At 44.2% G+C, this 25158-nt stretch overlaps 1 protein-coding gene across 2 annotated transcripts in view; it reads right to left on the bottom strand.

The window, feature by feature from the left end:
• PLPPR5 (phospholipid phosphatase related 5) overlaps positions 1 to 25158 on the bottom strand; it is a 257710-nt gene that overhangs the window by 188738 nt on the left and 43814 nt on the right. The window contains exon 2 of one of the 2 annotated variants that reach the window (XM_069969091.1): positions 10932 to 11120. In XM_069969091.1, the coding sequence (XP_069825192.1) occupies positions 10932 to 11120 (189 nt within the window). Of the gene's footprint in view, positions 1 to 10931; positions 11234 to 25158 lie in introns of those variants that run through there. The other variant, XM_069969089.1, reaches the window with a different exon arrangement.

The following is a 25158-nucleotide window of genomic DNA, read 5'->3' as shown; positions in this document are numbered from 1 at the left end:
CCCACATTCTCCATATATCCACATATCCCACATTATCCACATATCCCCATATCCCACATTATCCAAATATCCCCATATTCCACATTTTCCTTATATCCATATACTCCACATTATCCATATATCCCCATATTTCACATTTTCCTTATATCCATATACCCCACATTATCCATATATCCCAGTATCCCACATTATCCACAAATCCCCACATTCTCCATATACAGTATCCACATATCTCACATTTCCATATATCCACATATCCCACATTTTAAATATATACACATATCCAACATTCTCCACATATTCAAATATCCCACATTCTCCATAAATCCCCATATCCCACATTCTCCATAAATCCCCATATCCCACATTCTCCATAAATCCCCATATCCCACATTATCCATATGTCAACATATCCCACATTTTCCATATATCCTCATATGCTACATTCTCCATATATCCATATATACCACATTCTCAATATATACCCATATCCCACATTATCTATATGTCAACATATCCCACATTCTCCATAAATCCACATATCCCACATTCTCAATATATCACCATATCCCATCACTATCTATATATCCCAATATTCTCCAAATATCCCCATATCCCACATTCTCTATATATCCCCAAATTCCACATTCTCCATATATCCACATATCCCACATTCTCCATATATCAACATATCCCACATTCTCCTTATATCTACATATCCCACATTCTCCATATATCCCACATTCTCCATATATCCCACATATCCCAGATTATCCATATATCCCATATCTCACATTCTCCATAAATCCACATTATCCATATATCCACATATCCCACATTATCAATATATACAAATATTCCACATTCTCCATATATTCAAATATCCCACATTCTATATATATATCCACATATACCACAGTCTCCCCATATCCCACATTCTCCATAGATCACCATATCCCACATTATCCCCATATCCAACATTCTCCATTATGTTCCACATATCCCACATTATTCACATATCCCACATTCTCCATATATCCCACATTATCCATATATCCCCATATACCCATTCTCCATATAACAACATATCCCACATTATCCATATATCCCACATTCTCCACATATCCCACATTCTCCACATATCCCACATTCTCCATATATCCATATATCCCACATTATCCATATATCCTCATATCACACATTATCCATATATCCTCATATCACACATTCTCCATATATCCACATATCCAACATTATCCCCATATCCCACATTCTCCACATATCCCACATTCTCCATATATCCACATATCCCACATTCTCCACATATCCCACATTCTCCATATATCTACATATCCCACATTATTCCCATATTCCACATTCTCCATATATCCACATATCTCACATTCTCTACATATCCCACATTCTCCATATATCCACAGATCCCACATTCTTCATATATCTCCATATCCTACATTCTCCATATATCCCACATTATCCACATATCCCCATATCCCACATTATCCATATATCCATATACCCCACATTATCCATATATCCCAGTATCCCACATTATCCACAAATCCCCACATTCTCCATATACAGTATCCACATATCTCACATTTCCATATATCCACATATCCCACATTATCAATATATACACATATCCAACATTCTCCACATATTCAAATATCCCACATTCTCCATAAATCCCCATATCCCACATTCTCCATAAATCCCCATATCCCACATTATCCATATGTCAACATATCCCACATTTTCCATATATCCTCATATGCTACATTCTCCATATATCCATATATACCACATTCTCAATATATACCCATATCCCACATTATCTATCTGTCAACATATCCCACATTCTCCATATATCCACATATCCCACATTCTCAATATATCACCATATCCCATCACTATCTATATATCCCAATATTCTCCAAATATCCCCATATCCCACATTCTCTATATATCCCCAAATTCCACATTCTCCTTATATCTACATATCCCACATTCTCCATATATCCACATATCCCACATTCTCCTTATATCTACATATCCCACATTCTCCATATATCCCACATATCCCAGATTATCCATATATCCCATATCTCACATTCTCCATAAATCCACATTATCCATATATCCACATATCCCACATTATCAATATATACAAATATTCCACATTCTCCATATATTCAAATATCCCACATTCTATATGTATATCGACATATACCACAGTCTCCCCATATCCCACATTCTCCATAGATCACCATATCCCACATTATCCCCATATCCAACATTCTCCATTATGTTCCACATATCCCACATTATTCACATATTCCACATTCTCCATATATCACACATTCTCCATATATTCACATATCCCACATTCTCCATATATCCCACGTTATCCACATATCCCACATTATCCATATATCCCCATATACCCATTCTCCATATAACAACATATCCCACATTATCCATATATCCACATATCCCACATAATCCACATATCCCACATTCTCCATAGATCCCCATATGCCACACCCTCCCACATTCTATATATATCCATAAATCCCACATTCTCCATATATCCCCATATCCCACGTTATCCACATATCCCACATTATCCATATATCACCATATACCCCATTCTCCATATATCCACATATCCCACATCTATATCATAAAAATGAAAGTCTGTCTGTCTGTCCCGTATAGACTTCCAAACACCTGAGCGTTTGACCCCAAATTTGGCACACAGATACATTGGGTGCCCGGGAAGGTTATTGCGAAGGTCCCGTCCCCGCCAGATGTACAGGAGAGGAGGGGGAGGGGAAAGAGCGGCGCCCCATAGAGATGAATGCGAAAATCTCCACACTGCACACAGGTGATATAATTAGCTGCATGTCTCCAGCAGTAAACGGCAGTTGGGAGCCTTAGCAACCAATAGGATTACTGCTTTCATTTTCACAGGCAGCTGGAATCTGAATGGTTACTAGGGAAGCTGCCGCACAACATCCACAGTAATAACTGGTAGACCCCCTACTCCATCTATACAGTACATGTATATACAGGGCCCCTTACTCCATCTATACAGTACATGTATACAGGGCCCCTTACTCCATCTATACAGTACATGTATACAGGACCCCCTACTCCATCTATACAGTACATGTATATACAGGACCCCCTACTCCATCTATACAGTACAGGTATACAGGGCCCCCTACTCCATCTATACAGTACATGTATACAGGACCCCCTACTCCATCTATACAGTACAGGTATACAGGGCCCCCTACTCCATCTATACAGTACATGTATACAGGACCCCCTACTCCATCTATACAGTACATGTATATACAGGACCTCCTACTCCATCTATACAGTACATGTATATACAGGACCTCCTACTCCATCTATACAGTACATGTATACAGGAACCCCTACTCCATCCATACAGTACATGTATACAGGACCCCCTACTCCATCTATACAGTATATGTATACAGGACCCCTACTCCATCTATACAGTACATGTATATACTGGACCTCCTACTCCATCTATACAGTACATGTATATACAGGACCTCCTACTCCATCTATACAGTACAGGTATACAGGGCCCCCTACTCCATCTATACAGTACATGCATACAGGACCCCCTACTCCATCTATACAGTACATGTATACAGGACCCCCTACTCCATCTATTCAGTACATATATACAGGACCCCCTACTCCATCTATAAAGTACATGTTTACAGGACCCCCTACTCCATCTATACAGTACATGTATACAGAACCCCCTACTCCATCTATACAGTATATGTATACAGGACTTCCTACTCTATCTATACAGAACATGTATACAGGACCCCCTACTCCATCTATACAGTACATGTATACTCCATCTATACAGTACATGTATACAGGACCCCCTACTCCATCTATACAGTACAGGTATACAGGGCCCCCTACTCCATCTATACAGTACATGTATACAGGACAGTATTACCAGCTGCTGCTGCCCTAAGCACTAAACCTAAGACGCCCCTTCATCACTCACCAATTAGCATCAGGATAGGTAGGTAATAGCTCCACACGTCACATTTAACACCGCCACACCAAGCCTGACCGATACCGCCATACTGTGACTGGATAACACTGTCATACCACACCTGACCAATACGGCCATACTGTGACTGGATAACACTGCCATACCAGACCTGACCAATACCGCCATACTGTGACTGGGTAACACTGCCACACCAGACCTGACCAATACCACCATACTGTGACTGGATAACACTGCCATACCAGACCTGGTACCAATATTCAAGAAGGGGTCAAAGAGTGATCCTGGAAACTACAGGCCCGTAAGTCTAACATCTATAGTAGGTAAAGTATTTGAGGGGTTTGTAAGAGATGCTATACTGGGGTATAATATATTAGAGACGTATACTGGAGTATCTTCATGAAAACAATCTTATGACGCAGCACCAGCATGGATTTATGAGGGATCGATCCTGTCAGACTAATCTGATCAGCTTCTATGAAGAGGTAAGTTATAGACTGGACCTGGGGGAGGCTGTGGATGTTGTGTATATAGACAGGACCTGGGGGAGGCTGTGGACGTTGTGTATATAGACTGGACCTGGGGGAGGCTGTGGATGTTGTGTATATAGACAGGACCTGGGGGAGGCTGTGGATGTTGTGTATATAGACTGGACCTGGGGGAGGCTGTATATGTGTATATAGACTGGACCTGGGGGAGGCTGTGGATGTTGTGTATATAGACTGGACCTGGGGGAGGCTGTATATGTGTATATAGACTGGACCTGGGGGGGCTGTATATGTGTATATAGACTGGACCTGGGGGAGGCTGTATATATGTATATAGACTGGACCTAAGGGAGGCTGTATATGTGTATATAGACAGGACCTGGGGGAGGCTGTATATGTGTATATAGACAGGACCTGGGGGAGGCTGTATATGTGTATATAGACTGGACCTGGGGGAGGCTGTATATGTGTATATAGACTGGACCTGGGGGAGGCTGTATATGTGTATATAGACTGGACCTGGGGGAGGCTGTGGATGTTGTGTATCTGGACTTTTCAAAGACATTTGATACTGTGCCGCACGAAAGGTCGGTCTATAAAATGAGGATGCTGGGACTCGGGGAAAACGTATGCAAATGGGTAAGTAACTGGTTGTGTGATAGAAAACAGAGGGTGGTCATTGATGGAACATATTCAGATTGGGTTTTAGTTACTAGTGGGGTACCACAGGGGTCAGTGTTGGGTCACAGTTACTAGTGGGGTACCACAGGGGTCAGTGTTGGGTCACAGTTACTAGTGGGGACCCACATGGGTTAGTGTTAGGTCCACTTCTTTTTAATATTTTTATTAATGATCTTGTAGAGGGGCTACAGAGTAGAATCTCCATTTTAGCAGATATTACTAAACTGGGTAAAGTAATCAGTACAGAGGAGGATAATATCATATTACAGAGGGATTTGGAGAAGCTGGAGGCTTGGGCAGTGAAATGGCAGATGATGTATAATGTGGATAAATGTAAGGTTATGCACTTGGGCCATAAAAATATTAAGTACAGTTAGGTGCTAAATAATAAAACACTGGGTAACACTACTTCCGAAAAGGACCTGGGGGTATTGGTGGACAGTAACCTCATCTATAGTGATCAGTGCCAGGCAGCAGCGGCCAAGGTAATAAAATAATGGGGTGCATCAAAAGAGGTATAGATGCTAAAGATGAGAACATAGTTTTGCCTCTTTATAAATCACTGGTCAGACCACACATGGTATATACTGTATACAGCATAGGGCACCGGTATATAAGAAGGACACAGCTGAACTGGAGCGGGTGCAGAGGAGGGCAACAAAGGTCATTAAGGGAATGGGTGGGTTACAGGACCAGGACAGGTTATCAAGCTTGGGGTTATTTACACTAGAAAAAAGACGTGTTAGAGGCGATCTGATCACAATGTACAAATATATGAATGGACAGTACAGAGGTCTTTGTAGGGGTCTCCTTACTCCTAGGTCTGTAACCATGACTAGGGGGCATCCTCTACGTCTAGAGGAAAGAAGATTTTATCATCAGCATCAACGCGGGTTCTTTACTGTACGAGCGGTAAGACTGTGGGACTCTCTGCCACATGATGTTGTCATGGCCAGACCTGACCAATACCGCCATACCCCCCTCGAAAAGACACCAGATTTTCTGGCTAGTCTGAACGGGAGGGTACTGCCCCTCTGCAAGGTGCTACCCTATGCACCAGACCATGGGTGCCTAATGGTAAATATGACCCTGCAGGTATACAGGACACTACAGGTATACAGGACCCCAAAACTATACACTACAGGTGCACAGGACCGCCACCAACTATATACTACAGGTATACAGGACCCCAAACTTTACACTACAGGTATACAGAACCCCAAAACTATACACTACAGGTATACAGGACCTCCACCAACTATATACTTCAGGTATACAGGACCTCCACCAACTATATACTACAGGTATACAGGACCCCAAACTATACACTACAGGTATACAGGACCCCAAAACTATACACTACAGGTATACAGGAACTCCACCAACTATTTACTACAGGTATATAGGACCCCAAACTATACGCTTCAGGTATACAGGACCCCAAAACTATACACTACAGGTATACAGGACCTCCACCAACTCTATACTATAGTTATACAGGACCCTCAAACTATGCACCACAGGTATACAGGACCCCCGAACTATATACTACAGGTATACAAGACCTCCACCAATTATACACTACAGGTATCCAGGACCCTCAAACTATAAACTACAGGTATACAAGACCTCCTCCAACTATACATTACAGGTATACAGCACCAACTATATACTACAGGTATACAGGATCCCCGAACTATACAGTACAGGTATACAGGACCTTCACCAACTGTACACTGCAGGTATACAGGACCTCCCTCAACTATACACTACAGGTATACAGCCCCCCCAACTACACACTACAGGTATACAGGACCCCCCCCAACTATACACTATAGGTATACAGCCCCCCAACTATGCACTACAGATATGCGAGACCCCTGAAAACTATACATTGTGGGTATACAGACCCCCTCCAACTATGCACTACAGGTATACACTAATTCCACTGATTAACTCAGATGAAACAATACCATTAGCTTGGCCTCCTGGGCACCTTAGAACAAATCTAATTAGCACACTGACACTTTATACCCAGGCAGCGCCGGGTACATTTTCTAGTTATCCATATATCCAACATATCCCACATTATCCAAATATCCCCATATTCCACATTTTCCTTATATCCATATACTCCACATTATCCATATATCCCCATATCCCACATTATCCACCAATCCCCACATTCTCCATATACAGTATCCACATATCACATTTTCCATATATCCACATATCCCACATTATCAATATATCCACATATCCCCACATTATCCACATATCACACATTATCAATATATCCCACATTCTCTATATATCTTCATACCCCACCTTCTCCATATATCTTAATACCCCACATTATCCATATATCCACATATCCCACATTATCCATATATCCACATATCACACATTATCAATATATCCCACATTCTCTATATATCCCACACTCTCTATATCCATATATCCTACACTATTTATATATCCATATATCCCACATTCTCCATATATCTTCATATCCCACATTATCAATATATCCCACATTCTCCATATATCCCACATTATTCATATATCCACATATCCCACATTATCAATATATCCCACATTCTCTATATATCCCATATATCCTACATTATCCACATATCCCACACTCTCCATATATCCCACACTCTCCATATATCCCACACTCTCCATATATCCCACATTATCTATATATCCACACATCTCACACTCTCCATATATCCCACACTCTCCATATATCCCACTTTATCTATATATCCACACATCTCACACTCTCCATATATCCCACACTCTCCATATATCCCACATTATCAATATATCCCACATTCTCCATATATCCCACATTATTCATATATCCCCATATCCCACATTATCAATATATCCCACATTCTCTATATATCCCATATATCCTACATTATCCACATATCCCACACTCTCCATATATCCCACACACTCCATATATCCCACACTCTCCACATATCCCACATTATCTATATATCCACACATCTCACACTCTCCATATATCCCACACTCTCCATATATCCCCATATCCCACATTATCTATATATCCACACATCTCACATTCTCCATATATCCCACACTCTCCATATATCCCACACTCTCCATATATCCCACACTCTCCATATATCCCACACTCTCCATATATCCCACACTCTCCATATATCCCATACTCTCCATATATCCCACACTCTCCATATATCCCCATATCCCACAATATCTATATATCCACACATCTCACATTCTCCATATATCCCATCACTATCCATACATCCCCATATCCCACACTCTCCATATATCCCACACTCTCCATACATCCCCATATCCCACACTCTCCATGTCTCCAGCCCCGCTGCTCTCTATATACTGGGACACTTCTTCAGCTCTATACAGCCACACATGGGTTACAGCTAACAGTCACTAAGGAGGCAGCATAAACCCTTAATCTTATAACAAGGAGTCAGGGTGACAGCTCCAGTCTGTGAATGAAGAAGCTGCCACCCTCTGGTCTGATCCCCCCAGTGCCCTGACAGTCTATGAAGCCCCCATTAGGTTCCAGGTCACAGAGGGGCTTCTCTTTATTTGCAGCTAATAATCCCTCCAGCCCCCTATGCCGCACCAGGAGGAGAGAGCTGAGAGGTGGCAGTCACCATCTACTTCATCCAAAGCAGAGGGAAGCTGGATGCTGACCCCAGACCCCCAGCACTGATCTGCAGAGCTGCACATGAGTGTGACTGGAGACCCAGAGATCAGCAGCAGCTCCAGAACCAGGAGGAGGAGGAGGAGGAGGAGGAGGAGGAGGAGGAGGAGGAGGAATCAGAGGCTGTCAGAAGAGGGAGCTCACAGCACAGCACAATACACAACCCCCCCATGCAGCAGCTGCACAAATGCTAATAAAGTGCAGGGAATGTTCATAAAAGAATCAAATCCACAAATCTGCAATAATAACAATAACAATAATAATAGCAAATAATGATGATCAGAGAAGGATTAACCCCTTCCTGCAACACAGAGAGCTCCTATGCATGACCAGCACATCCACAGCATGTATATATATGTATAATGTGGTGGCAGGACTGTGAGGAGTCTCTGCATATTACACACATTGCCTGTATATATATGTATCTGTCTCTGCATATTACACACATTGCCTGTATATATATGTATCTGTCTGTCTCTGCATATTACACACATTGCCTGTATATATATGTATCTGTCTCTGCATATTACACACATTGCCTGTATATATGTATCTCTCTGTCTCTGCATATTACACACATTGCCTGTATATATGTATCTCTCTGTCTCTGCATATTACACACATTGCTTGTATATATATATATATGTATCTCTCTGTTTCTGCATATTAAGTATGGAGCATTGATGCATAAATATATTTACTAACATTATATGCATCTCTGTATACTGTATGTGCTGCAAGGACTTTCTGTGCATGAATAATACCCATCCTGCATGTATACATGTGCACTGCATGGTCTGGCTCCAGTACACACATGGTATGTATATATCTGCTTCTATATGAACTTTGTGTGCAGGGATATTATATATGCCTGATATCATCTGTCTCCAGTCCTGTAAGGATCACATCTGGCATGTATACATGTGCATTACTATATAGACCCTCTGTGCATAGACACTATATGCATTGTGTGTTGTTACTATATGGACTCTGTGTGCATGTATATATGTATGTATATACTGTACTATATATGTATGTACTATCTGGCTCCAGTCCTGTGGGGATCACACCTGGCATGTATATATGTATGTATATACTGTACTATATGGTCTCTGTGTACATGGATATACTATATGGCCCCCCCACTGTACAGATCAAACCTGGCATGTATATATACTGTACTGTATACTATCTGTCTCCAGTCCTGTAGGGATCACACCTGGCATATATATATACTGTACTGTATACTATTTGTCTACATGTATACACTGCCGGGATCACACCTGGCATATATATATATATATATATATATATATATATATATACTGTACTGTATACTATCTGTCTCCAGTCCTGTAGGGATCACACCTGGCATATATATATATATATATATATATATATATATATATATATATATACTGTACTGTATACTATCTGTCTCCAGTCCTGTAGGGATCACACCTGGCATATATATATATATACTGTACTGTATACTATCTGTCTACATGTATACACTGCCGGGATCACACCTGGCATATATATATATATACTGTACTGTATACTATCTGTCTACATGTATACACTGCCGGGATCACACCTGGCATATATATATATATATACTGTACTGTATACTATCTGTCTACATGTATACACTGCCGGGATCACACCTGGCATATATATATATATATATATACTGTACTGTATACTATCTGTCTACATGTATACACTGCCGGGATCACACCTGGCATATATATATATACTGTACTGTATACTATCTGTCTACATGTATACACTGCCGGGATCACACCTGGCATGTATATATATACTGTACTGTATACTATCTGTCTACATGTATACACTGCCGGGATCACACCTGGCACACACACATTGCACGATCACACATACATATAGAGGAGTATCTGCCGCTTACCACCAGCACCGGGACCCCCGTGACCAGGGAGAGGAGGAGCACCGGGGGGACATCGCTGCTCTCGTCCGGTCCCGGGTACGGTTTGGTGTACGAGCTGTCGAAGCAGAAGAAGCCCTGGACGTTGACGGTGAACGTGTCCGTGTACTCGAAGTAATAAGCCAGCATGACTGTCCCTGCCATGATCACCATCTGGAAATAAAGCATGATCGTCAGGGAGAAGCGCAGACTCATGGACAGAAGCCTCCAGAGCGGAAAGCACGGGGGGAGCTGTCCGTGCCTCCAGTGCTGAACTCTACATCCCCAGCAGCCGCCGCAGGAGATCAGCAGGATCGGTCAGTGCAGGCTGCTCGGGATCCGCTGCTGGCACAGTCACACAATGCTGCTGCTGCTGCTGCTGATCCTCCACCGATCACTCAGCCATCCTGCCTGCTGCTGCTGCTGCCTATTCTCAGGCTTCCAGCCGCCTCCCTGACGATGGGAATCACACGCCAGCTCCTTCCTCTCCTTCCTGGCCACAGTGCTGGGGAAGAAGAGACTCAAGTGGTGAGGCTGCCCCATGGCAAAGCCATCCTCTCCTGAGCAGCAGCAGAAATCCCAGCAGAAGCTGCAGATCCTCCCTCCCCCCGAGGAGACAGAGGAGCCTTGTCCTGCTCCCAGCAGCTCTGCCCTCCTCACACACCAGCTACATTAGGAATTCAGCTCCGGAGGACGCCGGCTGCACAGCTGTCTGCATGCTACAGGCGTGTGCGGAGGATCCCAGCAGATTCCTCCTCCTCCTCCTCTGTGCAGCCTGGAGTGTGATCTCCTCTCCTGCTCTGCTCTACTGGGGAGGATACAGGGGGAAGAAGAGACACAACTCCATATTGTTACTTATCTGAGGAGGAGGAGGAAGGGAGGCAATAATAACGCCACATACAGCGCTATAACAAGTAACATGGGGGAGGGGAGAGCGAAGGGACGAGACAGGCGCAAGACGGGAAAACTATAGGGAAAATATAACAATAATAACGCCACATACAGCGCTATAACCAGTAACGTGGGGGAGGGGAGAGCGAAGGGACGAGACGGACGCAAGACGGGAAAACTATAGGGAAAATATTATAATAGTAATAATAACGCCACATACAGCGCTATAACCAGTAACATGGGGGAGGGGAGGGCGAAGGGACGAGACGGGCGCAAGACGGGAAAAATATAGGGAAAATATATATATAATAATAATAATAATAATAACGCCACATACAGCGCTATAACAAGTAACATGGGGGAGGGGAGAGCGAAGGGACGAGACGGGCGCAAGACGGGAAAACTATAGGGAAAATATATATATAATAATAATAACGCCACATACAGCGCTATAACCAGTAACATGGGGGAGGGGAGAGCGAAGGGACGAGACGGGCGCAAGACGGGAAAAATATAGGGAAAATATATATATAATAATAATAACGCCACATACAGCGCTATAACAAGTAACATGGGGGAGGGGAGAGCGAAGGGACGAGACGGGCGCAAGACGGGAAAAATATAGAAAAAATAATAATATTAACAATAATAATAACACCGCATACAACAGTATAACAAGTGACTAAGAACAGGGCGGAGCTGAGAGCGAAGGGACAAGACGGGCGAAAAACTGGGAAATTATAGAAAAAATAACATAGATAACAATAAATAATGATCCTAATAACAACAACTCTCCTCATTCTCCTCCCTACACTGAGGCGGAATGTTCTGCAGCACCGGGCAGGTCAGAGGGAGCGGCTACAGACAGAACCAACGTTATAAAGTAATTCCGGGTTATTTCCAACCAGAGAAGATTTCATAGCACTGGTACATGGCGGCACTTTATAGTACAGGAATATGGCAGCACTAGTATATGGCGGCACTTTATAGCACTGGTACATGGCAGCACTTTATAGTACAGGAGTATGGCAGCACTAGTATATGGCGGCACTTTATAGTACACGGATATGGCAGCACTTTATAGCACTGGTATATGGCAGCACTTTATAGTAGAGGGATATGCCAGCACTTTATAGCAATGTCACATGGCGGCACTTTATAGTACAGGGATATGCCAGCACTTTATAGCACTGGTACATGGCGGCACTTTATAGCACTGGTATATGGCAGCACTTTATAGCACCAGTATATGGCAGCACTTTATAGCACTGGTATATGGCAGCACTTTATAGCACTGGTACATGGTGGCACTTTATAGCACTGGTACATGGCAGCACTTTATAGCACTGGTACATGGCAGCACTTTATAGTACAGGGATATGGCAGCACTTTATAGCACTGGTACATGGCGGCACTTTATAGTACAGGGATATGGCAGCACTTTATAGCACTAGTATATGGCAGCACTTTATAGCACTGGTACATGGCAGCACTTTATAGTACAGGGATATGGCAGCACTTTATAGCACTGGTACATGGCGGCACTTTATAGCACTGGGATACTTTATAGCACTGGTATATGGTAGCACTTTATAGCACTGGGATATGGCAGCACTTTATAGCACTGGGATATGGCGGCACTTTATAGCACTGGGATACTTTATAGCACCGGTATATGGTAGCACTTTATAGCACTGGGATATGGCAGCACTTTATAGTACAGGGATATGGCAGCACTTTATAGCACTGGTATATGGCGGCACTTTATATCACTGTGATATGGTGGCACTTTATAGCACTGGTATATAGTGGCACTTGATAGTACTGGTACTGATGGAGCCTGGTACATTACTGCTGGGCACAGGGACACATGATGGAGCCTGGTACATTACTGCTGGGCACAGGGACACATGATGGAGCCTGGTACATTACTGCTGGGCACAGGGACACATGATGGAGCCTGGTACATTACTGCTGGGCACAGGGACACATGATGGAGCCTGGTACATTACTGCTGGGCATAGGGACACATGATGGAGCCAGGTACATTACTGCTGGGCATAGGGACACATGATGGAGCCTGGTACATTACTGCTGGGCACAGGGACACATGATGGAGCCTGGTACATTACTGCTGGGCACAGGGACACATGATGGAGCCTGGTACATTACTGCTGGGCACATATGATGGAGCCTGGTACATTACTGCTGGGCACAGGGACACATGATGGAGCCTGGTACATTACTGCTGGGCACAGAACATAAGAGTAGTAATAGCATAACTTAAACCCTGGATGCAGAGAGTACCCATGGGGGTCTGGAACAGAAAGCACCCCCTCCTATTGAGCAGCCACCTGGGACGACTCTAATAAGTGATGTAATTAAAGAGAAGACATTCATATTCAAGATTCAGGTCTGTGTCATGTCTCTAAGACGTCCCCCTTACGTTTTTGATCCATGAGCAGGATTAGACCACCCTACCACATTGGCCCCCACATGGACATCCCAGCCAATAACCTCAGCCCAGATGCAGAGGACAAAATCTTCACCAGAGTTTTCCTCTCAGGGATGGGGAAACTTAAAGGGATTTTCCAGGGCTACAGAAACATGGCCGCTTTCCTCCAGCACTGCTCTTGTCGCCAGGTCAGGTGGAGGTTGCAATTAAGCTCTATTCACTTCAATGGAAATGAGTTACAAAACCTGCACCTAAACTAGAGACAAGAGCGGTGCTGTCTCTGGGGGGAAGTGGACATGTTTTTCTAATGCTGGAGAACCCCTATAAGTCCTCCGGCTGGTGTAAAACTACAATTCCCATCATGCCCGGACAGACGAAGCTTTGGATGATGATTTGTAGATTTGGCCCAGCTGGAGGGCGGCAGGTTCCCCATCCCCTCGGCCCCTCACAGTCCTCACCAAGTACATTGGGGTTGGAGGGTCCTTGTTCTCCTGATAGAGACGTTGTATATAGTGCGAGAAACCCTGAGTGATATAGAAGCTTCACTGACCCAAATCTACGAGAAAAATTTATGTAAGAGAAGCAATGATGTAAAAGGTCTGTGAAGACACACAGATCCTAGAAGACACAGCCTGGTGGGTGCGGAGGAGGCTTCTCTCTATGACCCATATAACCACCGCTTGTCTTTTTGTTTGTATTTTTTGTTTCAGTCTCTTTGAAGCTTTATTTCCACTTCAATGTCATTGTCAGCGCTGCCGAAACCCCCGCTCAGACGTCCCCCGACGATTGAGCACTGCTGAGATAGCACACGATGGCTGAGCGTCAGCCCCGGAATATGGGACATGACAGATAAACCAGCCAGCATCCCCATCACCCCCGGAATATGGGACATGACAGATAAACCAGCCAGCATCCCCATCACCCCCGGAATATGGGACATGACAGATAAACCAGCCAGCATCCCCATCACCCCCAGAATATGGGACATGACAGATAAACCAGCCAGCATCCCCATCACCCCCGGAATATGGGACATGACAGATAAACCAGCCAGCATCCCCATCACCCCCGGAATATGGGACATGACAGATAAACCAGCCAGCATCCCCATCACCCCCGGAATATGGGACATGACAGATAAACCAGCCAGCATCCCCATCACCCCCGGGGAGGAGGAGGAGGAAGAAGACCTCATTATTGTTCCATGAGCCGCAGGCTTCAAATAGCAGCAGCGTCGTATCCGCCGGATAAAGGTGACGAGACCCCAACTGTGGTTGTTTGTTCAGATAAAACAAATTCAAGTAATGACCCCCCAACCTCTAAACTACCCCCCCAATACCTAAACTACCCCACAATTCATTAATTACCCCCACCTCTAAGGGACTCCTCCAACCCCTAAACTACCCCCAAACTCCTAAACTACCCCCTAACCCCTAAACCCCAATAACCAATCCTAACCCCATCACCAGAATATATAATAAAGAGAATACAATACAAATGCAAAATGGCGCCCTCCCTCTTGTATGAAATCATTGCAGAGGTGCAGCCGGATATAAGGGGGCTTTGTGTTATCAGAACTCTATATCCCATAAGGGACAATGTACAACAATTAATCCTAACAAAAACCACCCAATATTGTTCCTGTCTCCCTTCACCCCACCAGGGTCTAGACCCCATAGCCCTGTGATGTGTCCCAGTGAGCTGCCATGTCCTGTGTAATCTGACTCCTTTCTATCATAGACAGCAGGAGGATTTTCAGCAGTTTTCTCTACAGCATCTCCTCTATGGGATCAGACACTTCACCCCCTACACATCACTGAGCCTTGGGCCCCTATAAACCAGTAATTGATTAGATTAGGAAGATGGAGGAAGAGCACGACGTATAGAAAAAGGGGAATTCTTCTTTTATAGCATATACTACAAAGTTTTCTCTATTAACTATTGATTTGATTTATTGATACAAAGTGTTTCGAAAAGTTATCGACCATAAGTGTTGAGCGAGCACTAAACTGTTTGACTTAAGTAATGAACCCCATAGAAATAAATGGGAGACTCGAGCTTTTAACCAGGGGCGCCCTGCTCACCACAGTGGAGGACACCTGGTTGACCTACATTTTTTTGTTCTAATTTCTGCCCATTTCGTCCCTTGAAGGGATGTTTAAACGAAAATAAATACAAATTTTGTTGCTTATACAAAAAATGTAATAGGTTTCAGCAAGACACATTAGAACTTTGGCGGGATGCAGTCAATTGCTGGTACACTGCTGGAGTTCTAATGTGTCTCACACAGCATCTTGTAAGACCTAAGACGCTGTGCAGCTGCTAAAGTACAAAAATCTATAAAGCAGCCATACTTACCTGTCTGCGCTCCTCCCGATCCCCTCCAGTGCCAACTCTGGTCCTCCGTTCAGTAACAGCCTGCTCAGCAAATCAGTGCGCTGTCCCCAGTGAATGACTGAGTTGGCTGTCACTGAGCGGAGGAGCAGAGCTGGCGCTGGAGGAGGAGCGCAGACAGGTAAGTATGGCTGCTTTATAGATTTTTTACTGTATTGTACCCTTAAACAGTTTCAGAGCTCCCAGCATCATAATGGATGATGAGTCCAGGAGCTCCAAAACTGCTTTAATATGTGTGCTACTGTACTGACACCCTGTGTCAGTAAAGTAGTGTGAATACTTACCCCCTCACTCACATCAAAGTGCAAAATCTGTTCATAAACCTTATAAATCCCCCAAATATTTTATATAATTTAAAGAAACAAAACTCTTCATCCGGCTGTTTAGTTACTAGTTGTCACCGTTCGGCGTCTTTTCTCCCTGCATGTGTAAACAATAGTGAGGACTGCTGAAACCATCGTCACCTTCCATCTTGTACATTGTATCCTGGGGGTGGACGTCTGCTGTCAGGATAGATTCTCCGGGGAGCGATATTGATGCTTCGTCATTTGTCTTCCTTTACGAGATGTGAGATGTCTCTTTTATTTAGGGAGTTTCATGTGAGTAATTTCCCAGCGTTCTCGGAGAACATTGTACAAATTGTGACAGATCCGCAATAAGGAACGTTGGATTAGCAATACACTGACACTGGGCTAAAAAGCTATTATACAAGGAAAAAATCCCATCTCTCCAACAAATGAGAATTCCTGACATGTTATATATATAAACTGCGCGATATATGACACATGGGTCCCCCCCCCCCCCCCGCGCCGATGGCAACGTGTCACCAGGACTGGACCCTGGAACTGAGGCCTCTGGGAGGTGCTGTAAGAATTGGAGCCTAGAATATAATATCCCGGCAATATCTCATGAGACTGAGGACTAAAGTGCATGGGACACCAGGGTAGATGAGTGAACAGAACCCATCAAACCCAAATTCTGTCCGAAGTTTGCTATAAGATAGGAGTAAGTTTACACGTACAAAATAATTTTAGTTACACTGTCCCTAACGGATAGAGCGGGAGCGAGGAGATGGATCACTGAGGAGTGCTGACGTACCCCCTCCAGAGACCGGAGTCTAAGGAGCCCGCCACAAGGCAGGGTCCCAGAAAAGCTACCCTCTGAGAAGGCTCCCAGTGACTACAAACTGAAAGGACTGAAGGAGTCCTGGAGCCCGGGATCAGATGCTCGTCTTCTGAGGTCGAACTCCAAAATGTTATGTGGAGCTGAGTGGAGAACTAGGAAAGGAACGAGATCCAAACGGCCAGAAGGTCGCTAGGAAGCAAAGTAGTGGTGGATAGCCAGGGAGCACAGACATGGTTTCTGACTGAAACACACCAACAACTGAGCACAGAGGTCTGGAGGAGATGGCTATAAACACCCTCAGGTGATCAGCCTAGAATTCACTAGAACTTGTATAAATACAGGTGAACAGACATATGCCTGCCACTAGAGGGAGCCTAATATAGAAACATAGAAGATTGTCGACAGATGGTCCATCTAGTCGCCCTGTTAGTATTTCCCTTCTTATTATCTTAGGATAGATATATGTATATACCAGGCAGATAGATAAATGTATTTACCAGGCAGGTTACATTCAGTTATTGTAGATTTACCAACCACCTCTGCAGGAAGTTTGTTCCAAGTATCTACTACTCTTTCAGTAAAGTAATATTTTCTCACTTTGCTTCTGATCTTTCCCTCAGACACTTCTCGCTGTGTCCTCTTGTTCTTGAGGTTAGTTTTCTTTTCTAAAAACACCTCCCCCTGAATCTGATTTAGTCCTTTAACATACTTAAAGAGTTCTATGCCGTTCTATGCACCGGAAACGGACGGTGCTCAAGCACTGGAGGTCGGCCGCCCCCGGTGGGAGGGAATTCCCTCCCCTGTATGACGCGGCTCAATTCATTCTAAGGAGCCGCGTCATACAGGGGAGGGAATTCCCTCCCACCGGGGGCGGCCGACCTCCAGTGCTTGAGCACCGGCCGGTTCCAGTGCATAGAACAGCGCCGTGCAGGGGAACCGGGCCTCGGTCCAAAAAACGGACCGCGGCACCGGCTTCCCCAGGTGGTACATCCTCTTTAAAGGTTTCCATCAGGCCCATCGGGCCATACAGCGTTCCTGAGTGTGCAGCAGTCCCACTGAGGACATACAGCGTTCCTGATTGTGCAGCAATCCCACTGAGGACATACAGCGTTCCTGAGCATGCAGCAGTCCCACTGAGGACATACAGCGTTCCTGAGCATGCAGCAGTCCCACTGAGGACAAACAGCGTTCCTGAGCATGCAGCAGTCCCACTGAGGACATACAGCATTCCTGAGCATGCAGCAGTCCCACTGAGGACATACAGCGTTCCTGAGCATGCAGCAGTCCCACTAAGGACATACAGCGTTCCTGAGCATGCAGCAGTCCCAGAGAGGCCATACAGTGTTCCTAAGCATGCAGCAGTCCCACTGAGGACATACAGCGTTCCTGAGCATGCAGCAGTCCCACTAAGGACATACAGCATTCCTGAGCATGCAGCAGTCCCACTGAGGACATACAGCATTCCTGAGCATGCAGCAGTCCCACTGAGGACATACAGCATTCCTGAGCATGCAGCAGTTCCACTAAGGACATACAGCGTTCCTGAGCATGCAGCAGTCCCACTAAGGACATACAGCGTTCCTGAGCATGCAGCAGTCCCACTGAGGACATACAGCATTCCTGAGCATGCAGCAGTCCCACTGAGGCCATACGGCGTTCCTGAGCATGCAGCAGTCCCGCAGGTGCCATACGGCGTTCCTGAGCATGCAGCAGTCCCACTGAGGACATACAGCATTCCTGAGCATGCAGCAGTCCCACTAAGGACATACAGCGTTCCTGAGCATGCAGCAGTCCCTCTAAGGACATACAGCGTTCCTGAGCATGCAGCAGTCCCACTAAGGACATACAGCGTTCCTGAGCATGCAGCAGTCCCACTGAGGACATACAGCATTCCTGAGCATGCAGCAGTCCCACTGAGGCCATACGGCGTTCCTGAGCATGCAGCAGTCCCACTGAGGACATACAGCATTCCTGAGCATGCAGCAGTCCCACTGAGGACATACAGCACTCCTGAGCATGCAGCAGTCCCACTGAGGCCATACGGCGTTCCTGAGCATGCAGCAGTCCCACTAAGGACATACAGCATTCCTGAGCATGCAGCAGTCCCACTGAGGACATACAGCACTCCTGAGCATGCAGCAGTCCCACTGAGTCCATACGGCGTTCCTGAGCATGCAGCAGTCCCACTGAGGCCATACGGCGTTCCTGAGCATGCAGCAGTCCCACTGAGGACATACAGCGTTCCTGAGCATGCAGCAGTCCCACTGAGGCCATACAGCACTCCTGAGCATGCAGCAGTCCCACTGAGGCCATACGGCGTTCCTGAGCATGCAGCAGTCCCACTGAGGCCATACGGCGTTCCTGAGCATGCAGCAGTCCCACTGAGGCCATACGGCGTTCCTGAGCATGCAGCAGTCCCACTGAGGCCATCATGATCACTTGAGTCCCCAGAAGCTGATCCACAGCTGTTTCAGCATCATCTCCCCCCAGTTCACCTTTGTCTTATAGGAGATAGTACAAGGAGACGAAACAGGAGAATGATGATGTCTGGAGCAGCCAGACCCGAGGGAAGCATGTTCTGAGCGGAGAAAGGCAACTATAAGAGAGTTTTACAAGGTGAAAGGTTTTGGCTTTCTGAGGGACGTCCTACATGGCTGTACCCTGCTTGTAAGCAGGAGCTCTGTAAAAAGAGACTACCCTGCAGCATAATGTTGAAGCCAGTGAGGGAGTGGACTACACCGCTAGGCAAGGGCCGCATGGATGGCGGGCTGCTGTAATCACCCAGCTGGGTGTTTCGCCACCAGACGATGCCTGTGTTCCCACAGAGTTGGAGGAGTGTGACAAGAAATATCCCCTGCACCAATGTCATACTCTGGTTGACACACCAGAGAGCCTGAGACCAGTCCATGGAGGTCACCCCACAGGGCAGAAACCATCCCTGCAGCGGTCCGCTCCTCCTAGAAGGTGAGGATGCCTCAGGGCCAGAGGTCGAGCCTATATCTCTTAAAAGTGACTCTTAAAAGTTAAAGGTGTACTCTTAATCATAATGGACGCCTTTAAGAGTGTCTCCCATTGGGCAAAAGCTCATCCTACTTTATAACTTATTTTTCTATTTTTTGTGGTATTTATGGGTATTGCTCTATATGTGAGTATTCCCCTATGCTGTCGTTATATTGCATAGGAGGTATATGTGTTGTATTTGAGAGAGACATTTGCACTTACTGACCCATCTTCAGTGATCCATTTCTGGCCGGGGGCCATTTTGAAGGTGCTCCACTGATAAAAAGACTGTAACCCATTATACCTTATGTACCAGTAAAGTCACTGTTGTACCATATGTAATGGGCGGTAAAGCACTAAGAGGTGGATCCCCTGGATCTCCGAGGAGTGCTGATGACCCTCCTCTGAGGAGCGGAGTCTAAGGAGTTCCCGGTTTTCACCAGTGTTCACCGCAAGGCCTCTTAGACTACGGTAAAGGAGACTCCCAGGCCGCTATCCTCAGGGAAGGACCCTGGGGAACTGCAGGAAAGTCCAGTGGTAGATGGACACAGTTCAGATAAAACTTGGTTTGAACTGGAAAGAAATGGGGATCCAGATAACTGATGATTGCTTGGAATCAACATTAACTACTAAGCAAAGAGGGATGGAAGTGGAGACTATATAATATAGACTAAGGAGAACTTGCCAGAAGTCTCCACAGCCTGTGGGCTGGGCTATAAATACAGAAGAACAGGTGCATTCCTGCCACTAGAGGGAGCCCAAACCAGCATTAAATCAGCTCAAAGCAAGAAGACTGTCTCGGGAGAAGCAAGCTAGAAGAAAAGGTAGATGATGACAATGCAGTGTGAACCTGAGCAAGTAGAGGGTAATGGACACAGCGTGTGCTATTACACCATAATACTTTGTCTCTCTGTTGGCTGAATTCTACTGCACCTCACCAATACCAAGGGCATCTCTGGGATAACCTCAGACACAAGTATTAGGTGTTTGCCCCAGGGGAATCTAAAACATCCAATATCACCAACAACTAGATGTGGCCTCCCTTTAATCTTTGTGGCTGCTCTCTTCAGGACAGTGTTATAGGAACCGACCTGTGAAAAGACTTTATTATTGCTTTGACATATTCTATTCTTCTAAACAGGGTTAACTTCACCCAGGAGAGCTGTGGACATTGAAATTGTATGCCAATGCATCACACGCTGTCCACAGCTCTCCTGGGTGAAGTATACCCTGTGAGTCACCTGTCAGGATACATCAGGTTGCCTGTTCTAAACCCCATGTCTACCAGAAGCATAAATGTCATTAGCAATGACCCTTATTATTCTGCCAGACACAATTTTAGAACAGGCCATTTAATGTAACCTGACAAGTGCTTCGCAGGATTAACCTTACCCAGGAGAGCTGTGGACAGGGTGTACTGACACACAAAGTGACAGAACAGGAGCAATTTTACAGCTACACAGCTGGCACTAAAACCTTATCCCTATCCTCATAGCAACATCCGCAACATTCTCAAACAGTAACAATAATAGACAGGAGACAGTGTGGTTTTGTATCTAATAGACACTATGGCACCCTGTGCATATGTCTTAAAGGTTTGAGATGTAAATGCCCCTTTAAGGCAAGGACACCCCCTCAGACTAATGGGTGGGGGCATCTGCAGCCTCTGTCCCCCTGTGGTTATGATGAGATGTGATACAACCCTCACAGTATATATAGAGAATAGAATCCGTAATGTGAGGTCATGCCATAATATTATATATCGGTCATCTATGATAACATCACAGCAGTAAAATTTACCACAAAAGATTTAAAAATAAATTAATCATCCACAGCGACGGAGAAGCAGGTGAGGAAAAAAGCGATCAGCCATCTGTATGATGAGACGTTAATATAACACAGCGGCGTCTTCACGTGCGGCCATCAGTAAACCTCACAGCCACAATCACCGCACCGCGGGCGCCCTTAAAGGGACAGTCAAAGTGGAGGCAGACAATTACTGACAATGGCAGCTGAGTATAGGCAGCCAAATCTCCTATTCTGGAGTGTACGGGCTCAGCAGGTGCCATAAAGAGCAGATGTCTCCTCCTCTCTCCTGCTGAAAAACATCTGCAAGAAACACGTTACACATGCTAAAAAACTGAAAATTATATGGAGACCCTGTAATTATTATATCCGGATATAAGTAACATAAATTGTTTATATTCATACAGTGATGCATCTAAAATGGCTTATTATTTATATCTATGTCCTATCTATCTATCTATCTATCTCCTATTATCTATCTCCTATTATCTATCTCCTATTATCTATCTATCTATCTATCTCCTATCTATCTATCTATCTCCTATTATCTATCTCCTATTATCTATCTCCTACCTATCTATCTATCTCCTATCTATCTATCTATCTATCTATCTATCTATCTCCTATCTATCTATCTATCTCCTATCTCCTATCTATCTATCTCCTATCTATCTATCTATCTATCTATCTCCTATCTCCTATCTATCTATCTATCTCCTATCTCCTATCTATCTATCTATCTATCTATCTATCTCCTATCTATCTCCGGTCTATCTATCTATCTATCTATCTATCATCTATCTATCTTTATCCTATCTATCTCGTATCTATCTTTTTAATTATAATTACATAATAAGTGTAACATGTCTCGGTGCTCTGGGGTTGCAGACATGGTCACCAATGAGGAGGCAGCAGATTGTACGGGGAATACACCTTGGGATCAGAGATGGATCTTTTCCAATATTAAAGAAATGTTTTCAGCTCGTTTCCATATGTGTGTAAGGAGAGCCAAGTATATGTATATGTGTGTAAGGAGAGCCAAGTATATGTATATGTGTGTAAGGAGAGCCAAGTATATGTATATGTGTGTAAGGAGCGCCAAGTATATGTATATGTGTGTAAGGAGAGCCAAGTATATGTATATGTGTGTAAGGAGAGCTAAGTATATGTATATGTGTGTGTAAAGAGAGCCAAGTATATGTATATGTGTGTAAGGAGAGCCAAGTATATGTATATGTGTGTGTAAGGAGAGCCAAGTATATGTATATGTGTGTATATGTGTGTAAGGAGAGCCAAGTATATGTATATGTGTGTAAGGAGAGCCAAGTATATGTATATGTGTGTAAGGAGAGCCAAGTATATGTATATGTGTGTAAGGAGAGCTAAGTATATGTATATGTGTGTGTAAGGAGAGCAAAGTATATGTATATGTGTGTAAGGAGAGCCAAGTATATGTATATGTGTGTATATGTGTGTATATGTGTGTAAGGAGCGCCAAGTATATGTATATGTGTGTAAGGAGAGCCAAGTATATGTATATGTGTGTATATGTGTGTAAGGAGAGCCAAGTATATGTATATGTGTGTAAGGAGAGCCAAGTATATGTATATGTGTGTGTAAGGAGAGCCAAGTATATGTATATGTGTGTGTAAGGAGAGCCAAGTATATGTATATGTGTGTAAGGAGAGCCAAGTATATGTATATGTGTGTATATGTGTGTAAGGAGCGCCAAGTATATGTATATGTGTGTAAGGAGAGCCAAGTATATGTATATGTGTGTGTAAGGAGAGCCAAGTATATGTATATGTGTGTGTAAGGAGAGCCAAGTATATGTATATGTGTGTAAGGAGAGCCAAGTATATGTATATGTGTGTAAGGAGAGCCAAGTATATGTATATGTGTGTATATGTGTGTATATGTGTGTAAGGAGCGCCAAGTATATGTATATGTGTGTAAGGAGAGCCAAGTATATGTATATGTGTGTATATGTGTGTAAGGAGCGCCAAGTATATGTATATGTGTGTAAGGAGAGCCAAGTATATGTATATGTGTGTGTAAGGAGAGCCAAGTATATGTATATGTGTGTAAGGAGAGCCAAGTATATGTATATGTGTGTATATGTGTGTAAGGAGCGCCAAGTATATGTATATGTGTGTAAGGAGAGCCAAGTATATGTATATGTGTGTAAGGAGAGCCAAGTATATGTATATGTGTGTAAGGAGAGCCAAGTATATGTATATGTGTGTAAGGAGAGCCAAGTATATGTATATGTGTGTAAGGAGCGCCAAGTATATGTATATGTGTGTAAGGAGAGCCAAGTATATGTATATGTGTGTAAGGAGAGCCAAGTATATGTATATGTGTGTAAGGAGAGCCAAGTATATGTATATGTGTGTGTAAGGAGAGCCAAGTATATGTATATGTGTGTGTAAGGAGAGCCAAGTATATGTATATGTGTGTGTAAGGAGAGCCAAGTATATGTATATGTGTGTAAGGAGAGCCAAGTATATGTATATGTGTGTAAGGAGAGCCAAGTATATG

Source organism: Dendropsophus ebraccatus, chromosome 4 (assembly GCF_027789765.1).
Source record: "Dendropsophus ebraccatus isolate aDenEbr1 chromosome 4, aDenEbr1.pat, whole genome shotgun sequence".
Lineage (NCBI taxonomy): Eukaryota > Metazoa > Chordata > Amphibia > Anura > Hylidae > Dendropsophus > Dendropsophus ebraccatus.
The sequence above is the reverse complement of the archived record's forward strand: the minus strand, read 5'-3'. Positions and strand labels throughout refer to the sequence as shown.